At 40.5% G+C, this 22,461-nt stretch overlaps 1 protein-coding gene across 1 annotated transcript in view; it reads left to right on the top strand.

The window, feature by feature from the left end:
* Positions 1-22,461, top strand: part of UNC13B (unc-13 homolog B (C. elegans)) — a 190,935-nt gene that overhangs the window by 24,273 nt on the left and 144,201 nt on the right. The window contains exons 8-9 of the mRNA XM_009889740.1: positions 9,831-9,866; positions 16,209-16,431. Coding sequence (XP_009888042.1) covers positions 9,831-9,866; positions 16,209-16,431 — 259 coding nt within the window. The remainder of the gene's footprint in view (positions 1-9,830; positions 9,867-16,208; positions 16,432-22,461) is intronic.

Genomic DNA, 22,461 nt, shown 5'->3' with positions numbered 1-22,461 from the left:
GGGAAAGTAGTCGCACCTGTTCCCACAGCATGGTGCTTTTGCATCCTCAAGCTCTTGTAGCCGCTTTCTTCCCTCGAGGACCAACTCAGCTCTTGCAAACGGACATAGTAGAGATTAGAACTGCAGCCGCCCTCTTTGTGTTGCCTGTTCACAGCCTGCATCTTGCTAGAAAGTGACCTTTTACAATAATTAATTGAAGGCCCCTGGTTTGGACAGTTAATATCACATAAGAATTAATTTAATCATTCATGGGATTAAAACACTCATTAGAATTGATGTTAAATATTTCATAGCAGTACGTGATTAATGTATTTAAGAATTTTCTAGTAATTCAATAAAGCTTGTGGCACTGTGTGTACTTTTGCTTATCTACTGCCTGCAAGTATCCAACATCTGTGAATACCTAATTATTTACATGGACCAATATAAAATAGACATTTAATTTAGAAGTACTTTTGAAAAATGAACTCTGCCTGCGTCAGTCTGTACACAGGAATTGTAAGCTTGCCTGAAAGTAGCATAGTCCTTTGGAACTTGAGAATTCAACCCAGAAGCTGCATTGATTGTGTCTCTTGAAAGCTGACCTGACTTTTGCATATGACACAGGAGCTCAACCCCCTTTTACATAGGAGCAGGGTGGGTGCCCTTTGCTAAAGTAAAACATGTTGAGTACAGAGTGTTCTTACCATGTGGATAAATAATTGATAGATATATTTTTAGATATAATAAAAATATCTTCAAGAACATTTGTAAGACTCATTTGATTTTCCATCACAATGTGCTAGATGAGATGTGATTGCTGTGGGGATCGGGACACGATCAGCTGGACAACAGATTAGGTATCTAAAAGGAGCAAAAGACCTCCTGAGTGTGAGTAGGTTTTGCCCCATGAGAATATCTTCCCAAATCCTAAAAAATACAAAGTTATCTTAAAACCTAATGCAGCAAAGCACTCCATATAGCTTGCATGTCAAGAAAGGGTATAACTGCACGTGCCACTGGTGTCCTGCTTAGCCCTCTTGCATATCTTGGAAGACTCTTCTGGCTTCTTTTTCTAGCTAGGGAAAATCCTACTCTAGCAGGCAGGATCAGGTTTGTTAAATGGAGAAATGCATGTCCTTACATGTTAAAACTAGATTATATTTCTGCCCTGTTCTGCTTCTGTGTTTTCCGTACGTGTCTGTTCCCTTTCCCAAACCACCTTTTCTGATGTTTATTTCCCCATCTTTTGCCTGGGTGCAGCTTGTTCTGTTATCTCCCCTGTGGAGTGAGAGGGAGAAGGATGGAGCAGAGTGTGAGAGAAGAAAGCTGGGCTGTGTCTGAAAGCCAACATCTGATCTGTGAGGGTGGGTTTTCATCTCTGGTTTTGTGTAGGCTGCTGCCTTGGCATGGTGCCCTGGGAAATCTCAGCCCAGATGAGGTTCTCTAAGTTTTCCAGAGATTATGGAGCTTTCAGGCCCACTTTCACAGTCTCAGATGCTTCTTCATTCTTATAAGAATCTGACCCATGACTGCTGAGGTAGTGTGGAATTCAAGCTTCCTACCTATTCTTAAATGAAGCAGGTGGGTCTATTCTTGTACATGCTGTCTCTTCTAAGCCCTACTGATTTTGGCACTTCCTGCTACTTCCTTGGTCATACTTAACCATTTCGTTTTTACCTCCCAACTTGTTGCTTCCCTATATATTTCTCCTACCCCAGAAAGATCACATGCTTCCAATTAATTTAACTTTCAGTGATCCCAGGCAATAAGCAAAGCACTATAGTGCCCATGGATCCAATTTTGTTTGCATTTCTATTAAATGTCATTGTAATTCTTAATTTCCTGGTACCTCATTGTTGGATAACTGCACCATCTTCATATTGGCTTTTACCCACAACCTGAAATTGAATGTAAATTAAAAAGAAAGCAAGCTTGTATTGTCTGGAAATTCACTGTAAATGAAGCAGATTGAAAAACTGTTATTTGATTACTTTGGCATTCATTGAGTCAATAAGTTCTAAGTTATTTATTGTGGTAGGTATAGATTTATTTTCCTTGTGTGCTCAAGATCATTTCTGGCAACATAAAAGTCCATTAAAATCCATAAGTGAGTCACTCCGTCAGTATTTTAAACGCAGCTCTGACTTGGAGCAGACACTGTGCAAACTGGAATGAGAAAGGTATTCTGTATCTTTGTGGAAAAGATTTGGCAGTCTGTGTCAGCTGCTGTAAATACTGCCCTATACCTTTTGTCAGGGAGTTTACAAATCTGGAAGAGAGCAGGTTTGTTCAGTATGATTCTCAGAAAAGATAACCTAAGTGCCACTGAATCAACCAGTTATGTATCTCTTCTTGTCTTTGATAATGTTTCTGAGAATGTTTTACCTTCCCTTCTCTGCATGTATTTTTTGCTTCCACTTCATTGAGTCTGTGGTGTTGCTTTTTTTCACAGTAAGACCCAGATAGACCACAGTGCACCATAGTTCTATCTAGCATGTCTTTTACTCTGTAAAATCTGTCTACCAGGGCCGTGTTGGTGGTTTGGGGTTTTTTTTTGTGGGTTTTGTTGGGTTTCTTTTTTTTTCCAGAAGAAGGTAAATTTGTTGCTTGGCTCCAAATTGTGAGTTGGTGCAACAAGGAAAGAAACAAATTTTCTGATATGCTGTTGTACCAGCAAAAAGAACAAAAGCTAGCCCGTGCTTGGTCTGCCAGCAGATGAGAGAGAAAGGAGCAACACCACATCTCCTTCAGCACTTAGGGTTCCTTCTTATTATATCTGGAGTGTGTGTGCACATGCATGCAGTAAAAAAATTCTACAACTTTGTTGTAGATACATGAGCAGCCTTTTTAACTAATTAAAAGCTGGCAAAATGTTTTGTACACATTATAGGAATGGGTGTCATTTGATGGCAGATCAATTTGTTGTACTGACCCTTCTTTCCCAGCAGTATTTGAAGAAATCTTATTTCTGCAAAATGTGTAAGGCAAATTTCTGTTTATATCTACAAATTCGCTACTATTTCAAAAGTACCAAAAGCTGACTTTGAGAGGCTTCATTCCTGATGCCCATTATTTCTCTTTTTATGAGCTCAAATTCCACTGATGCATCAGGAAGGCTTGTGCCTTCCTCTGCATAGACTGACTCTGATGCTGAGGTTAGGGTGCTTTCCATGGCGCCGATGAGGAGCTTTCTCTGCTAAAAAGCCAGATGACTGCCTTCCCTGCCCCCGACTCCTCAGCAAGCCCTGATAACATCCACACTGATTCTGTTTAGGGTGTTGCACTGTGGATACTCGCATCTTTACGCTGCCATTAATGGGTCATTGGGTTGGAGCTATCAGACCCTGCTGCTAGGATTTCTGCAGCACAGATGGTACAGTTCTAGCAGAAGCGGTGGCACTGAGTGCACAGGTCTGGGCAGGCTGTGGGTCCAAAGCAGCTGCGTAAAGCTCTTGTTTAAAGAGCTTGATTGGCAGAGTATGCATTGCAGATTGTTTTTATGGAATGCAGTCATAGCCATCCAGGGTTATATGTGCACTCGTTTGAGCATGCCATCTTGTGCTGTTGTCGAATCCTGTGATTTATTCTAGTCAAAGATGATGTTGGCTGCCATCCACCAGTGTTGAACTGCGTAAACTGACCCTCTGGCAGCACATGTGCTGAAATGACATCCAATTACGAGATTTTCTTTTTTCCCCTTTGCTAACAATATATAAAAACATGATCTGCTATATCAGACTCCCAAGGCTAGGCAGCATCAAAATGTTTTAAGCAGGCCATAACTTGACCATTTTAATTGTTCAGAGATGTGTGATCTGTAATAGTGCAGTGGTAGGCAGTGTAGTTGGCTGCGATTGCTGGGAGGTGATACTGTCCTCCTTGTTGTAGAGATGTATGCTATACATCTAGATTCTTGCTGGTTTTTTGTGGGGTTTGGTTTTTGTTGGTTTTTTTTTTTTTTTTTTCTGGTTACCAGCCTGCTTCTGCACTTAGAATCAACAGAGGTCAGCAGCTACCTATGGCACCTCTAGACCAGGCCAGTTTGGGAAGAGTAAGGAAGAGGTCAATGATTATTTTACCCTTCTCGAGGGCAGGTGATGCTAAAGATACTGCTGTAGTTATTGAAAAGCTGTGCTCTGGTAAGAGTAAAACTACTGGCCACAGTGCAAATGGTAAGCCTTGCAACTGTCCTCAAAAAATGTTCAGTGTAAGTGTAATTCAAAACGGGACATGTGAATGACTTTTTTTTTTTTTTAATTAAGCTAGGCACAGGGAAAACTACTCTTGTCTGTACAAGTGAAACCATTGCATGAGCTGTTTTGTGGTAGTTTGCTGATGGGCTGGGAAAGCAAATTTCTTGGCCTCTCTGCTTCTGGGTGACTGGCAGCTCCTGTTCCTTTTTGTTTAGGATAAATTCCCATCTAGGAGACTTGTTTTCTTGTGGCTTTGTGGTACTCATTGCCTGGTCTGGTTGAAGGCATGATAGGTCTACTTGAAGGTCTTATTCTAAAATTCCTGCGTTTTTAGGGTAAAGCTGCTACTTCAGGACTGGATATGCCTAAGGAAAAGTACTCAGCAAATGAAAGTTAAAAATAAAAACACTGGCTATGTTAGAAGATTACACAGTAACAAAGTTTGACTTACTGCTGAACTCTAGAGGACAACAGATCTGGGGTTTTGCTGCTGATCTTCTAAATGTACTTTATTAGTTGCTTTCCTAGAGTACGTACTTTGACTTTTAAATAAGCCCCAAACCTAAAGCTCGTCCTGAAATGCTGAACACCGGTAACACTGGTATGTGTCTCTCTAAGCAGCGATCAAAAAAAGCAAATGCTCAGTTAATCACTGTAGCTTTCATAATTTTAATGTACTTCATGAGTGCTTAATTTTTTTTTCTGGTGGGGATTTTTTTTAAGGACTCTGAAACTTTATTAGTCATCCTTTAATGTCATAGCAATAACAGAAAATTAATATGGATTTTGTTACCACTGGGGAATATAACCTTTTAAAAATTAAAGATTTTAAACTGATAGAAAAATTATTGCTCAACTTCATACACAAGCCATAAATAAGTGTCCTTGTGTAATGAGGCCTGTACTAGAAGTCCAAGATTGAAAATCTGAAGAAAAAAAGGCAACAAATCTCTTCTTTCAGCTGCTGTAGAGCATTATATTCCTCTTTGCTGTTGTGCATATATGTAATGTTAGGTGATCCGCTATAGTCCAAAATTGTATCTCATGAGGAGTATAAACTTTTGTGGGTTCTTATGTTTACATCTCTTAGCCAAATAGTCTGTGTGACTCTGTAGCCAAGAAGACAAGACAGTTGTGGTAGGTATTAGTGCAGTGACAGAAATGTTACAGTTTTTCCATTGTAGATAAAATTAAGTGGCACTCTGCCCATTTCTTTTTACTATAGTTATTGAGTTGCACAAGCATGCAATAACTTAGTGGATACTGTTGATGATTTGATGGTGATCCAAGCCCTGCTTAAATTCTCGCACTCAATCTCATTTTGCTTAGCCATAGCAAAAGTGGCCAGAAGTACCATTTCATTTAGTGAAATAAGACACTCCAAAATTTCAGCATAAACTGAACACCAAACTAAAGCAAAATGTGGAGAAAAAGCGGGAGTAGTGAGCAAGGAGAGTATTCTAGTGCCTGTCCTTGTCTCCGCCAGCTTCTTCTAGCTTGTTTCCCTCCTGTGCTTTCTCATCTCCTTTTGAGCAGAGGTCTTAGCCCTCATCTCTGGTGTTCCAAAACTGAACTGGAAATGGTGGTACTTGTTATGAAACCCTCATGGTCATCCTGCTTACTGAAAATGTGACTTTATTCTAAAAAGCTATTCAATGTTTGTTTTCTATTTTAGAAGCTTATTCCACTAAAATATCACGTGTTTAATTTTGGGAAGTATGTTGAATATTGGAAGAATGTACATTTTTATGGAATCTGAGATCTGTGTGCAGCGTGTTGAGGGCCTTGGGGGAGAAGGAGATTTTTTTTTTAAACCTAGAAGAACTGACCAGGACCTTGCCAGCTCTGTTTGTGTTCTATAAACAGTACTTTATCAGCACCAAATGTAGTGTAATTTCCTGACCTCAGTTTACTTTTTAAAAACTTGTTTAGATGCTCTCTGCCTTTGCTCTACAAGGGATATAACAGGAAGTTTAAATAATTTATCAGCATAATTGTAAGCAGTGGACAGTAGTAAACAATAATGCTCTGATGGGGATAGTAGGTCCTAGCCACTCTGAGACTTCTAAACAGAAATGAAACAAAATGGCACGCAGGCAATCAAATTAGCGTGCATTAAAAACTTGGAATATTCTGCTTTTCTTCAGTGTCCCTGCTGATCCAGGCTTGACAGTGTGAAGTGGGGAGGAGGAGTTCCTCCTTGAATAGTTGCATAATTGAGACACAGAACGAGCATATGTTATGTTCAGCTAACTGTGGGAACTTAGATGTGCTTTATAAAATGTGTTAACGACAAGAATGTTGTAGCTTCCAAGGCACCAGTCTGCTGGCATTGCTTAGTCCTTAATTGGAGGTTTATATAAAATCTCATTTTTTTGAGTACTGAAACTTATGAATACAAAATAATGTGATAACCAAGACACACTGTGGGTATTTAAGAGCACACAGGGTAACTAGTCTGACTTGTCTGTATCATCTGTTCCAGTGTTAATGTATGTTGTTGTTGTATGTTTTTAGAATTACAACTTTCCATTTTGTGTGTCTTTGGACTTCTTGGTGTTTTCAATTCAAGTTTGTACAGGCTTAGGTTTATTCCCAAAGGTGATCTGGAAGGGATTTTTTCTTAACAAATTGAGGTTATGCATATTATTTTTATGAAGCAGAAAAACAACTTGAAAAGGCTAAAAAGAAATTCTGTTTTCATTAACCTTCAAAATATCAAGACTGTCAGCCCAGGTCTTCTGTGATTATGCTGAAGGACTGAGATATATACTGTTAGCTCCTGAATCTTAAATGAAGCAGCATATGTGTTGAATCTTTAATAAATTCATCTTTTATCCAAAATGTTAGACGCTGAAGTGAAGTGGGTGTTAGTAAAAACAAACAAAAGCAGAGTTTTGAGATTCTGGCTGAAAATCCCTTGCTCTCTGTTATTGCAGCTCTTTCTGTTTGCTCCTGCAGCATTGCCTTCCCAGTTAGTCTCCAGTTATAGCGTGCCCCGGTTAGCCAAGACCCAGCTTCTCAGTGTGAGAAAACTTGCAGGGTAGGGAGCTGGTGTCTAAAGGCAGCTGCTTTTCTCTCTACTTTGCCCTGCTTGGCATTAGCTGCTATTTGTCTTGGGAATGGAAATAGTCTCTAATCTGCTTTTGAAAGCTTGTGGAGTTTTCATGCTGTTCATAAGAAACTTGGTAGCAGTAAAGTAGACAGTGAAGTAGCTGGCTCAGGGATATCACTGTCAGTTTGAGGACTCCTGTCTTTGGGAGCTGTATGGAAGTTGTGTCTATGGTGTTTCTCCTCTAAGTACAGACCTTTTATCTGTGACGCTTGCTTTTAGCACTTGGGGGTTTTCTCCTTGTTGCCGTTTGAAATTGAGTGGTGTTGTGCCAACCATCAGACGATTTGCTGCCAAGGAAACAAGGGCCGAGAACGGTCTGAGCTGGTTTCAGGGGTCAGGCTTACTGTTTTCCCTTAAAGAGTCATTCATTTCCTCTGTGCACATTACAGTGGTTTGTACAGAGGCTGTCAGTCTGGGAGTTTTATATTTGGGAAAGGGTAGGCTCCATTTCCTCTGTAGTTTTTCTGATCCGCATACTGCTTTTGAAATTTATAGTATCTTCTGTTATTTCTTCCCCAGTTGCTTTGGGGTGTTACACGTGCATTCATTTGTGAATAATGACATGGGTTTAACTAGCAGGTAGTCCGAGTGCAATAATGTTGTGCCACCGCAGAGTTTTTCTGGATCTTTAATAGTGATCCAGGATGCAAATGCCTGAATGTTGGCTTCCTTTGGTTCTTGCTGTTTACCTGAGGTAGGAACCTTTTGATGGAAGGAGGTGCTGAGGTTGCTATCGTGTGTTAGTGGCTTGAGATTTTCAGGAATGAGATACACATAAAGGTATTATTTGAATTATACATTAATAGGAAATTGTCTTCTCTTTAATGTGAACTATTTATTACAGCAAATTAAATCTCAGTGCAGAAGTCTGTCAACTTCCTCTTTTTCCCCAGCCCTCTGCCCATATCCCTCACTGGTGCTCCTGCTCTCCCTGCCTCTTGTTTCCATTCCCTTCTCCTGGTTGTCTCCCCTTTTCATCTTGTTTTCCTGCATGTGTTTTACTTTTGTTTTCTTTGCTAGCTTCGTTGTGTGTTCCTCTCTCTCCTCTCCTTTTCCCCTGAAAAACACTTGGGCCTCTGTCAAAGCTGATCATTAGGGAATCCGTGGATTTTAATTGTTGTCAAGAACAAGCCTGAGATGATAGTCCTGTGGTGAGGAGCATGTAAACACTGGCTGGTGGATCCTGGCAGGCTTCTGATCAGTCTGGGTACATCTTTATCTTGCCAGTGTGGCTGGCTCAGATGCATTGTCCAAGTGATGGCTTGTCACGCTTGCTGCTGTGGACCAGAGAAACAGCTTTTGTCATGTCTTAGATGGTAGTTTGCTGGTGCTCAACCGTATGGACCTCAGTTTTTCTCACTTGTGAAGTTATGTAGACAAGAAAAAAGTTTTTATTTGTTATTCCTGTAGGCAGGAGATGAATAACCCTTTTATACTCCATGGAAACTGCACATATTCAGCATTATACCAGTTTAATATGCGGTTCTTTCTAAATCAAACCGGTAAAAAATATCATTGAATTTATTCCATGTACATACTTGGTCAAAGCTGCTTTGTTTAATGACCAAAGCAAACAGACACGTGTTACTTTTTTCCACCTCTAACTACTCCTGTAGGAGTCAGAAGGGAATGACCTACCTTTGAAGCTCTACTAGATAATAGAAGAGCTATGGCTGTGCCTGTGCAGAGCACCACACATGTGTGCGAGACCCTCGAGTCCAGGGACCCTGAAGTACTGAGGTGTACCTGAGGAACTGCGTTGCTTTTTGAACCTTCTATGTCTGAGAAGAAAGGAGCAACCTGGTTGTAACTCTGACGCACCATTATTTTCCAGATGGGGAGAGAGGGTTAAACCCTGATTATTTTTTTTTTTTCCTTTTTCCTTGGGGTAGTTCACATATATGCCTATCTATTATTTTTTTTTTCCTTCCCACCTTTTCTTCCCCCATAGAATTGAAATACATGTACATGTGCATAGGGATTAAACCCTTGGGAAGCCAAGTTACTCACCAGGACCTTGCTTATTTACTAGTCTGGTGATATTTTAGGACAAAGATTTTTTTTTTTTTTTTAGAACTGTTTTTTGCAATCTTGGCTAAGAGCAAGAAGTGGAAACGTAGCAACTTTGGCCAGATTTTGGCCAGATTCTGCTCTTAACTGGACTCTGGTTTCTGGGGCATTCTGTTTGTAATCCTGATAACATGTGTACTGGGAAATACAGTGTTTAACTGCTCTTGCTAAGTACTGTGTTGATAAGTATTTTGCCTACTTGTGTTAATAAATGCATAATTGCTTAACTATTCCTGGAGCTTGTAGTGATCTTAATTTTCAGAATGTCGTATAAACTGGACAGTGAACAGTAAGCCCCGAAATATATTTAGTGCTGTATTTATAACAAAAAAAAACCCCACACCCTCTTACATTTTCAAGCTCGCAATCTATAAGGCATTTTATATACATGAAAAGTATGCTTGTGGTTTGTTTTTTCTAAGCTTTCTTTTTCCATTCCTATTCTTTGCTGCCATTTGTGTTACATGCAGGCAACTGGAGTTATTTCGGATGGGGAGAGCAGCTGAGTACGTAACAGTTTGATTTCTTGCAAGTTTTCTGATCCTGTAATGATGCAGCATGCTCTAGTACAAGGAAAGCGAAAATATTCATGCATATAGAAAATCTGTTCCATTGTATTTTCTTTTACTTTCACTGAACGTTCATATTTGCGTGGATGGCTGTCCGCTCTTTTTTTTCACTGTTTAGTTTTGTTTGGGCCATGTTTTAAATGTTGTTTGTGCTTTTTACTGGAATTTGAGGATAAAAGGAAGAATTGGACTGTTCTTCTTTTCCCGTAAAGATGATTCCGTTTTTCTGCTTGTACCCTTCTTTTGTGTTGGTCTTCATACCCACACAACCCCAAGTCAATGGTTGGGGTGACTGAAAAACAGGAGGGAATCTGCAGTGATTGCTTTACTAAGGTGCAAAGATATGCTAGAAGTGATCACAGACATTCCAAATACTACTTATAGGAGCAAATCCGAAAGCAGAAATGGCTGGTGGACACAAGTGTGACAGAAGGGCTTTGGGTATTGTAGCATATTCAAGCTCAGTGAGACAGTATCATGGCAAAAGTGGTAGGGTTTTGCTTTAACTGGTGCTTAGCAGCCTTGGAAAACTAAAACTCAGATACTGCAGCTGTCTATGATATGTAGAACTAATGTCCGCACCTGAAAACTGGTGTATGAACTCTTGCAGAGGCCACACAGCTCAATTTTGGTTATTTTTTTTCCAGAAAATGTGTGTCTTCACTTTCTGGAAGTCTCACAAGTTCCACCAGGCAAGGTTTCTGCTTAAGCTACAGAGCAAGGTTGCTGCCCATAAGACCTGCAAAGATTGATCCATTGGTCTTAAAATGAACGTGTCTGTTCATTATGTCAAAAAAGAGCGAAGGTGTTGCCGAGGGGGGCATGTGAAGAAAGGTGACGGCAACCACTGCTAGCAGGGAGGAGATTCTGCCTGATGCTTTTCCATTCCACATAGTGGAATTTGGAGAGGACACTCTTACTGCAGCCAAGTAACTTCAGTCTTACGTCCAGCTAGTGTTACACCGTATTTCACAGATGGACCTTTTCTGAAATTTAGAAGTCTTCCACCAGTGACTTCCCAGTTTCTCCTGCCATAACATGTTTTGTCCTCCGTGTTCTCCTGTCCTTGATCAGACCATAAGTTCTTTGGACATCAACAGTGTTGACCAGCCTCCTCACACTGTCAGTGTTGGATGTCTCAATTGTTTGGGGCTGTTCTCAGAGGTGTGATAGGATAACAGAACTAACTGAACTTTTGTATAGTATTAAGATGAAGATTAGTGCCCTAAATAGCTTTATTTTGTTACCCAATTTTGTGTGTTTGGGAGGGAAATGAGGTGCTTAGGCATTGGTTAGTCAGAGATTTAGGAGGGTTGTGCAGAGGGTGTGTCTCCTATTTATCTGGAATGTTGGTGTGTGGTTTTTTGCTTTAAAAGGTGTTTGCATTCATGGAACTCCTTCCCTCCCTCTACTTCATCCTTCCTGTGTCATTCTTTTTGAAATCGTGTTAGCATCCTTAAAGACAAGTGTTGGCCAGTGCAGATGATGTTTCCAAGTGATCTCCTTTAGCTTGATGATGTAGTGAAAAATATACTTCTAATTGTAAACTTACAACAGCAATTGAGAAGGAAGCAGTAGAAACAGCATTGTTAGTAGCTGAAAGACATTTTCCTGGTGAGAGCTTCTTGCAAGAGGAGTGCTGCAGCCCAGAACCTTGCTCGTGGAGCAGAGCCACTTTAGAGAAGGGACATCTTGTGCTGCTGACCTGGTTTCATTTTAGGAAAGGGAAAGACTTAAAGAAGTGGGATAGATGTTCTGGGCAGTCTTTGCACTTCAGACTGTCCGTCCAGTTCTTGGCCGTTGAGTGTTTTCAGCAGCAGAAAGTATTTCAAGTGGGAACAACAAGGTTATAAAAGCTCTTAAACTGAAGACTGAATATTCATAACTTGCTGTCTTAAAACTATGCAAATTTCTAATGTATTTTTAAGTGGTGAGGCCAATAGGATGGACTCATGACCTGCAAAGTTGGACCTAAATAATTTCTCAAAACCTAGGAGTTTTTAGCATGGAGAACTATAGAAGAGCCTCAAAAATAGGCTCTTATATCCTTCTGAGATTTTTTTTTTCCCTCCTTGTTACTTCAGTAGCCCTCTTTTAAACTAGTATGCATTTTGATTATAAGATTTCAGAAAGCGTACATGATTATGAGAAGTGACTGGTGGTTTGGTATACAATGGTGTATTGGGGTCTGAGACTTAAGTTGTTGACAGCTATTGTGAAAAGCAATTTAAATGGATGAAGGGTGGGAAAGGTGAGTTGCAAGTACCCTGGTGTGGAGCTGGCAGATCTCATCTGTACTTGGGCTGGAAGTCATTCCTTCAATTAGTATGCGTTCTTTTCTTCTACTGTTATAAAAATAGACAAGAACTGTGAAAGCTTGGTGGTTTATTTTGGAGAAGTAGTGAGGATTTTGGGATACAGAATCTTAAACGAACCTTCTTCCCAAGTGCCAGAGTGTTGCTGCACTTGCTACTTTTGTCCAACTTTTTGCTCATTTGTGGAGGATAGCTAAGCTTAGGGACTGGACCCCAGCTCTCAGTGGCTGATGAGACATCACTGCTAGAAAAGCAGGAGGCAATTTCAACTGAATGCAGCCTTTTGTGAGGAGCTCCTGCTGTGCATAAAGACCTTAAAACAACAAAAACACTTCTGAAAGTGCATTCATCCAGCCACCTGTAATAATTTTGCTGTTAGCTTTCCTTCCTGTCCTGAAGCTTGATGTAAAGATAGTTGCCAGAGGTTAAATGTGACTAGTAGAGCTGGCATGACAGGACTGTGCAAAGTGGTTTTGTGGTCAGTATATTAAAAACTAAATGTATTCTGTCCTGCAGTAGTGGTGTAATAACTGCTGGAAGCAGGAGCGGGGAGGAATAAAAGGGTTTCCAGGAGGTGTGTTGTTTTTTTCTTTAGAGAAGCTATCTCCCTTCTTGATTTTCTGTACTTTTTGTAAAATCCTACTGTGTGATGTGACTGTTTAATGGGTTTTCTTCTTATGCTGCCTATATGCATGAATATTCAATATTAAACGTGAACAGCATGCTTCTGCCCTGCCCCTTCAGCCTTACCCCCCACTCTCTGCACAGTGGGTCCAGCAACAAAGAAGCAGTTTTCATCTCTGGAGAATTCTTTGGTACATGTGAAATTTCTCAAACTGGGATAAAACAATTACTGACTTTTTATGTTTATTGTTATATATCTTGTTATTAATTAACTGATCTTCAGAGGCTAAGACTAAGCTACAACTTCCCTGATGGAAGACTTGGAGTGTCGTCTGTTTGAAGAAGATAGTGCTTGAATTTATCACACTATGTGTGTTGTGAGGGATATTTTGCTGAAACATGGGCTGTAATGCCTGACCCCTCTTTTTGAAGGGATGCTGCATCCCCAAAGCTGCTTCTGCGAGTTCTTGTCAGTCTCTTGCTTTAATAAAATTTAAATGTCAAGTATGTTAATGAACGGGATCATCACCATGTGCAGGCATTTCACAGTATACTTTCTTGCAAAGATAATGTGTGCTATAAGCCACATATGGGCCAAGTTTTGGCGCTTTTAATCAGGCTGAGCAATGTCTTCATTTGTGAAAACTTCTGTTTAAGAAAGTGAGGTGGCTTATAAGGTAGGTGCAATTCAGCATGAATAAGAGTTTCTGGAGCTGGCCCTTATTTATGTGTCAGTTGAGCATTTCTGCCTGATTTTAGCACCTATGGATGCTGTAGGTGCATGGTGCAAACATCAGAGAAACGGCGTGTTCCTGCCTCATCGATGTTTGTGGTAGCTGGAGCCTTGCATCCTTTAAACATGTAATTGGGGAGACATTCTGTGTCATGACCTCAGACTTCCTCATGCTAAACACCAGTAAGAACTGGGAGAAATTCTGATGCCACCTTTTATAAACAACTATGCTGTAAATGTTTGATTAACATTCAGCTAATCAGCTATTTTTAGATGTTGCTTAGAGATACCGTGGTTCATATGGGAAGCCTTCATTTGGTAGTGCAGAGGTGAGATGTGATGACTGGTTAACAAGTCCAGATACTGCTTCTGCAACAGTCCAGTTGGGGAATTTGGAAATTTCTGAGCCATTGGTGTGGCAGAGTTGCTGGCCTGGAGAAGCTGTGTCCTGCTTCCTGATAACGATAATTGTGTAAGTCTTTGCGTGCTCTGATGTTAAGTTTAGCTCAGTATTAGTGAGTTACTGGGTTCACTATTCTTTTGACCCAGATAATTGTACTACTGATTTGTATTTGTTGTTATACTGTTGTGGTGAGATGACTTGTTTATCCTTAAAGCTGTTGGACTGATGTCTTTTACCAGATCCCAAACCTGTAACTGAGTTGGGCTGCATTAAGTCCCTGAAAGTTCTCATAATGATTATGCAGCCACAGCTGGAAGAACTTTGCATCACAGCAGAGTTATTTAGGCTTTACCTTAAATCTGAGTTACATCTGATGGGAAGGAAAAATACGTTGAGCAGCAAAGTGAGACATTAGAAAGCTCTTTGAAACAGTGTTCCTGTCCCAATAAAAGTAATTATTGTGCATTAGACAGTAATGGCTCAAGTGTTCAGCAATGACATTGCTCAGCTGAGTAATAGCTCGTTATCCTTCTGGGGATGGTGTGTGCCTTGTGATCTACAAATAGATCAGCCGTTGCTCCACAGATGGGAAATTTGGTGCTTCTCAAAGGGGTTTGGCACTTTGGCATGTCAGATCATTTTTGTGTAGTGCATCTTGAGTGTTTCACCTAAGCACTGAACTGTAATAAAATTGATGGACGTTGTGCTTTTAATAAAGCTGAATAAAGCAATGTATGATTGCTGTTCGTTTCTGTTCAATGGACTAGAGATTGACAAGAACTATGCAGCATTTAAACTACTAAAAAGCAGGAGGCTTAACTCCGTTTTCAGTGTGGACAATCAAATTGAATTGATTGTATTAAAGAGAGTAGAGCTGGCCTCTTTCAAATGGTTGGCATTTTGCAGACATGTTTTCTGCTTGGGATGGTTTTCTACTCTTCCATCCACTTTAGGGAACTGATATAAACTTACTCAGTTGGGAAGGAACTGAAAAGATCATTAAGAACAAACTTTACTTTGGGTTAAAAAAATGGAAATTGAATTGGAGGTGTGGGAAGTGCCAGTGGAAGAAAAAGGTGTTCCCTCATGCTGCATTCCATCTCCTTGGAATTTCAGCAATGAAATACAGGTTTTTTTCAAGGATCTGGCATGAAAACAGCACTTTCATCTTACTGTTCAGCCTCATGGTGAATGGCTGTGTAGGGCAGATACCATTGAATAACTTACCAGAGGAGGCTTTAATTTGATTGTCCTTTTGAGACAGGTTTTTGGTGGCGGAGGGAGTGAATAATGGCTTATCCTTATTTTCTGTTGTTTCAAGCATGTTAATGGTGCACTCCACTGCTGCACAGCGTGTGTATTTCACTTTAAGCTTGCAAAAATAATGTTGCATTCTGCACAGCCAAACACAGCCGTACATCAATATTGTATTTTTGATACCTTTCCTTACTGTAACTCTGTGTTCCCTTTTTCTGAAGGGTTAACTAGCAGAAGTGTTTCTGCAGGGAGAGGAACTTATGGAAAGGAGCTTTTTCCTTTGTGAAGGTTTTCATTAATGTTGACTACTAAACTTAAGCTAATGTACCTGTGTTAAATGTAGCAATTTCTCCCCTAAAAGAAGTAGTATAATTGTTTATAAGCAGAGCTGCTCTTCCAGTTCTTCTGATTTTCCTACTGAGTGCTTTTCATTAGTTTCTCTTAATACAATACTTTAATAAAAATAAAAAAATCAGAACCCAAAAGTACTGGCTAAGGATGCTAAGAAGAAGAGATAGTATTACAGCTTAAAGGTTGAAAAGTTTTCTGGAAAGAGCTCCTTTTCATAAAGGAAAGTTTATCTTTTGGGGTTTTTTTCCAACTTCTAAATGTTCATTTTGGCAGCAGCAAAGAACCTGAAACTTTGGGTGTTGGAGTTTTTGGTTTTGTTAAATAAAAATGTCTTAACCTGCTTACTAGGAATGACTAAAGAGGAAAAAAAACCTCCTATAATAAGAAGTGGGAGATTACAGACAGAGGTGATTGGAGGAATTCCTTGCTACATCCTTGAGAGAACTGGAGGTTATAACCAGCTACCAGATGGAGATACACCCATAGCAGACATAGCCTTTTTTTATCATTCTTTAAAAACTAAATGGGCCTCACTGTCCCAGCAAGGCAACTTGAGAGCTGTAAGAGCTGTGCCCTTAACTGCTTTTGTTTCTTAGCCTTTGAAGATGCTGACAGTGCTGTGGATGATCGAGACAGTGACTATCGCAGTGAGACAAGTAACAGCATTCCTCCTCCGTACCACACGACAGCGCAGCCCAATGCTTCTGTGCACCAGTTCACCGTACCATCACGCCTACAGCAGCAAGGGGTCTTGCGGGAATCCTGTGCTGACTCCCTACAAAATTATGATTTGGATTATCGGGAGCATGTGGCCATCAGGTGGGTGCTGTCTTCTGGGTAGCATTTCTTTTCCCATTCATTTTCCATAGCAGACCCTGAAGGTGCCATGCTAACAGAGGAGCGCAGCTCAAGGGCTCTGAAGAGCTTCTGACAGCAAGGTGTTACATGTTTTGTTAACACTGGGACTCTGCTGTGAACCAGGAAAAACCCATAAGGCTATGTGTTACACTAGATCCGGCCGTTTAGTGAATTACCTTTTAAAGATATGCTCAACTCTGAGGTCATTTATTCTTGGTTCTACTTTCACCTTACCTTTTGAAGGCCAGAACGCTGGGTAGTTGGTTGTTCTGGTACCACTGCGTGGGTGTGCCTCCCAAGCCAGCGAAATGCTGTCTAGCAGTTATAGCAGAGCTATTAGGAGTTTCTTTCTTGGGGCAGATTTATTTTCTGTGTCAGATTAGCTCCTCTTCTTCAACTAGCCCTGCCAGAATGGCATATTCAAGAAGAAAGTCTGTAACCAATTAAGTTGGTTTTTTTTTTTTTCCTGTTATTATGTAGCACTGTTGAATAGTGTGCTTTCTCTTTTGGTTTCCTTTGAGCTGTACGAAAGATAGTTTACTTGCTCTAAATTACCTTTTTGACCATAAATCAGTAGTTTCACAACTGCTTTTATCTTTTTTTTTAAGTATTAAGCATTACAGCATTAACTTACCAGGATCAATGGCTGTGAACTAGAGCTGGCTGTGCTGGTAACTGTAGAAACTTGACAAAACTGCTGTCCCAAATAAAGGATGACTTAAGTGTAAGGGGGAAAGCAGAACAACTTGGACAGTGCTGGTCAGCTCGGTAAGAGTGGGTGCACAGAACAGGCTGTGCTGCTGTTGCTTCTGCCTTCGGCATGGAAGGACAAGGCAGTTGCTTAAACTCTGTCACAATTAGACATGCAGGGTTTTATAAGTATTATAACCGATTTGTTCTACCTCATCCCCCTTGGTAAGAATGTTCTTGTTTTCTGAAGCCTGAAGCTGAATTCAGTTGTCCTCACTGAATTATGTCTGAGGCTGAATTTTCCTCTTTTTGCCTTATGGTCTTTAATGGTAAAAGCTGAAGTTTAATGGTAACATTCAATGTTGTTACTGTTACCGAAATTTCAAGCAGCAGAGGTTAATGTGCCTACAGAATGTACTTACTGCAGTGTGATATGTCGTTCTTAGTGGTCTTTTCCTAGTCCATTAAATATCTTATATAAGCAAGTTATTCCTGGAAGAGCCAAGCTGAATGGTGATATTGGACCCCCAGCCTGGTGAAGCCACTGGTGGCTGCGTGTTCTTGCAGTTACGTGACTTCTTGGGGTGGTGTTGACAACGCAAGTAATCTTTCATGGCTCACCTTGCTTGGAAGTGGGGCTGTGAACTTTCAACTGTTACCTAATGGATAAATGTGTTTATAAGACCTTCCAAAGAAGGACTTCTGGTTTGAATTGTTAAAGAGTACCAAGATGGAATATGTAATTTTTTTTTTCTGGTTTCCTGAAGGCATTGATATGAAAGGATCTGGACTGATAAAGTTTACTTAAAAACTAGGAGCTTTGTAGTCTGCTCTTGTCTGAAATGAATTTCAGTCCCATAAAGCAAGTCCTAAGTGGTGACTTATTCCTTCTGAGTGTTCCTGTTTTCCTGTGCATTTTCCACATGCCCAGCAAGACTTTTTGCTACATGTTTAATCTTAAAACTTAGAAAATGCAAATAAACTTCCCAAAGAAGTTACATGGGATTTTCTTTTTTACCAGAAAGGTATTTCTAATGAGAGCTGGCTGGGTAGATCTTAAATATTTTCAAAAATCAGTTGTACCTGAGTATTGCAAAACCAAATTGTGTTTGACTTTTACTCCTAGCAGCTCTAAGTGCTGTGGGCCAGGCAGCCACCTGATTAAACCAATGTTTGTGGCAGACTGCAGTTGGTGATTGAGGAAGTGGCAGCTTGTAGGAGGCTGCTTTGGGCAGACCCAGAGGAACCAGAGAAGGTTCTACTAGAACTAGAATCGGGCAAAAAGTTGTCTATGCCAAAGTGCTTCAATTGAGACTGTACTAACACCTGTGCTTTTTTTCTAACAACATTTGAGTTTGGCTGGAAAAGTTCTGATCCTCTAGATCAGCTGTTACATGTGATTGTATTCTTTTGATAGAAGGGCATGTATTTTATCCCCCCCTCCCCAAGGATAACAAGTAATGTTCTTATTTGTCCTTGGATTGTGTTTTGCTGCCAACAGCCAGTTTAACTTCGGAACAGCACACGTCTTCCCCTCAATTTTTTTTTTAAGCACTAACTTTTCTTTGCAGTGTTCATTTTTATGTAACCATGTGTCCTCCATGTCTCCCTGCTCTTGCTCTATTTACTTCCAAGGCGATACGGTAGCATAGATTCCACTGTGAGTGGCCGAACTGACCTAGAGTCCACATCTGAGTCTAGTCAAATGACAAGCCGCCAGTGCTCGCTAGAGAGCAGGCGCTCTCTAGATCTGTCTGATAGGTGGGTTAACCTCTTTGCAGCCTGTGTGCCTGTCTCCTTTGCTGTTGCTGCTGTGAAGTGGTCTTGTGATACATTTCAGCTGATATTCGCTGTTTGCGTTGGCTCTGTTTCAGATCTGTCGTAGTTTAATGCTGGGCTGATGTAATCTTTTTCTCCTCTCAGGTGTTGGACTTGTCATTGCTTTATTTCTAGTAAAGGGAATGCTTTGTAGAATAACAGGGGAAACACTTATGAGGGGGAGGCACTCAATTAGAAAAAAAAGTAATTTCCTTTATGCCTAAATTAGTCAGTTGTTGGTTCAACATTTACAGCTAATGGCTCTTCAGGCACTCATGTAGCTCACATTGCTTTCAGCTGAGATTTGGAAGGGCTTGATCCAGTAACTATGGTGGCCCTGGGAGTCTTTTAAATTTCATTAGCTTTTTAAAGAAAATTATTTCATTTACCAGCTTAAAATTGCAAGCAAGAAGTGTAGTAAGTGTTTTAAATTGTGTACAACAGGGATCATTTAAAGTAATGAGTATCTTTCCCAATTAGTGTTAATTTCACTAATACTGGTGGACATGAAGCACTAAACCAGCAGTAGTGAAAATGCAATGACCTATTTGTCTTTCAGGGCTGTTCCATCGGTATCCTATATTGGGGTACCCCAGGCAACTCTCATGGTGAAGACTTGTATTAGCAGTATCCATACAATGTCCACGTGCCCTTTGCCCTTTCCCTTCTCTGCATGAGAGCAGGGCAAGTCAGGATATGTGTGCCCTCATGCTCCTTAGTTCTCAGCAATGAATAATGTGAGACAAAGCTGCAGTGCATCTTTCAGATGAGCATTTTGATTTTTTTTTTTTTTTTTACATCTACTTTCTACCTGTTTGTTTTCATGTAGGCTGGCAGGAACTCTTCTTGTGAGACACAGATGAAGAGGAAGCTTTCTTGCTACTAGCCTTTGGGTTGTTGAACAGTTGAGATAATCCTTCTGATTGACAACTAGGAATTAATCTCAAAATTCCAAGGGTCATTTACTTGAGTTTCTACGAAGCTTCAGATTGTTTGATAGCAAAACACTAGCTGCCTTAATCCATTCTCCCACAATGGACAAGTACAGATTGCTGGATCTGTTTAGCTGCCTTATAAATGGGAAGTACAGATCCTGAAAACCATCTGAGGCTTGCAATGGGATAATATCCATTGCCAATGTTTTGTTTTGCCTTCTGATCCATTAACAGCTCTGAGGATGTTTGTTTTGTGTTGGTAGGAGCCCCCAGAGGGTATTAGCTGCAATGACAGCCCTCCCAGCAAAGAACAGTGGTGGAGGAGCTGGAAGTCCTTGTGTTGCTGGTGTGCACGGTTTGCATTTTGTCCCATGTCCCGACTTCCCGGGAGTCCAGTGACTCCTGAGTCTCTGCATGCAATCTCTGCTCTGTAGCCACCTTTGGGAGAAACAAAGTGCCTGTATGCTTTATGAATACTGCTAAAACAAAGTCTGCAGCCTAGAGTGACCGAAACGCATGCATAACATAGTGGAATGGTGTGCGTGGGTACTGTATCTCAAAGTAGTCCTGTTACTGTAATAAGTGACTTTTTTCAGCATGCCTAAAAAAGTAACAGCAGAGTACTGGTACAGCCAAGGCTGTGTGCCCTCACTTGATCACAAAAAGCTGTTCTTCTTCAAACAGGCATTTCTAAATTTTGTGCAACTGTTACTGGTGGAATATCATAACCCATGCTGCTTTTTTTGACTATTTGATTGAAATGTAATGGTGGTAGATTGGCAGGTTTTCAGTTTTGTTATCTCTAGATGGTTCTGATTTTAATTTTATTTTATTTAATGCATGTTTTTTCATTACTATTTTTTCTGTCCTTTCTAGAGCTCTTTTTAAAACTGTTATTTTCCCCTTCCTATTTTTTGCTGCCTCTCTTCCTTTTCCTCCCACCCCCTTTATTTCTCATCTTAGACAAGGATCTCTAGCTAGAAATGAAAGAGTCAGGATCATTCCATTTAACACTGAAGATGGAGAAGAAGAACAGGAGAGTAACTATGAAGAGCTAGGAAAACTGCTAATAGAGGAATTCTTAGAAAAGAGTCATAAAAATAGAAGTTGGCAGGAAACAAACACAAAAAAGATGCAAGCTCTCTCAAAAAGAGAAAATTTAATTCACTGTGAAAGATCAAGGTACTGCCAAAATGTGTGTGTGGAGTCAGGGTCTGTAGATGTCCCTAGGTATCCTCAGGAATATGATACAATAGATAGGAGGAGGAAAAAAAAGCTGCGACACAATTTTGAAGAGAGCGAACAAATAAGCTTGCAAAATAATGAAGGTTTACAGTTTCCTGGGGAGAAAATGGTTTATTTCAATGGTGTGGCAACTCTTTCTGAACCTAATGATGATTTCCCAGTACATGACAGGACTGGAAAATATACCAGTAACTCTGAAAGTAAGGAACAGTTGCCTGCTTATCCTGTCCTGCGTCCATACAAAAATGGCTTAATGGTTAAAAGTGGCAAGTTGCCCAACAAGCAGGGAGTGAACCATGAGGGCTCACTTCACCTCAGTAACAGTGAAGACATGAAACTCATAGGGATGCCAGATAACACTTTTGTGCCTGTGAATGTCCTTGAGGAATTTGACAGCAGTGCTTCTGATGAGTTCCAGTACTCACCTGTTTCAGACGATGAAGTGGAGGAACTGGCTATGCTTTCACAAACCTGGTGTGATTCTGACATCAGCCATTTGAGAAACTTCACTGTTAATTACCCTGTAAATTTTGGCTCCCAGTCAAAGGCTAGCTGTGATAAAAAAAACAAGACTAAAGGAAGCAAACATGGTCATCCTGTGCAAGACTTAATATTGTCTCCTGTTGAAGAACCCATTGAGGAGTACATAGACACAATGGATGAGCTTCAGTGTCTGGTAGAATCAGTTTCAGAATACTTGGCTGAAAAAGAGGAAGAAATCAGCAAATTTGGTGCATTGCCAGAGACCAGAAAAAATGTTGAGAGCGTGTCCCTGAAGCAGGGTAATGCTGATAATTCATTAGAAGGCAGGAAGTCTGAACAGCCCAAACAGCCTGCTGCAGAGGAGAGTACCAAGGGCAAATCTGAATCTCTCCCAGACTTGTCAGGTGTGAAGAATACAATGAATTCCCTGTTCAGCTCTCTCACTGAAAAGGTGGGGTCAAGCACAAAGCAGCTCACAGCCTCTGTTGAAAAGCTTGTTTCTTCTACTCCAGAGAAGACAGAAACCAGAAACTCATCAGAAAGTGGAATCTCGAATGTATTTTCTGGCAAGTCCAAAAGCGAGAGTTCACCTTCTGGAGTGATGGCAGATAATAAAGCTGACACCAAGTTCTCCATTCACTCTTTACTACCATCCCAGGTGAGTGGTGATAAAAGAGCCCAGAACATAAACTCCAACAAGCCAGAAAGCACTGAGATGGACAGTAAGGCTTCTGCGCTGCATCATTTCCAGCAATCACAAGGAACTACCACCAGCAGCCAGCAGAACCAACATTCGGTTATGAATTCTGTTCTAGGCATG

This window comes from Charadrius vociferus, unplaced genomic scaffold, assembly GCF_000708025.1.
Source record: "Charadrius vociferus isolate BGI_N301 unplaced genomic scaffold, ASM70802v2 scaffold37, whole genome shotgun sequence".
NCBI lineage: Eukaryota > Metazoa > Chordata > Aves > Charadriiformes > Charadriidae > Charadrius > Charadrius vociferus.
This window is presented reverse-complemented; position numbering and strand designations above follow the sequence as displayed.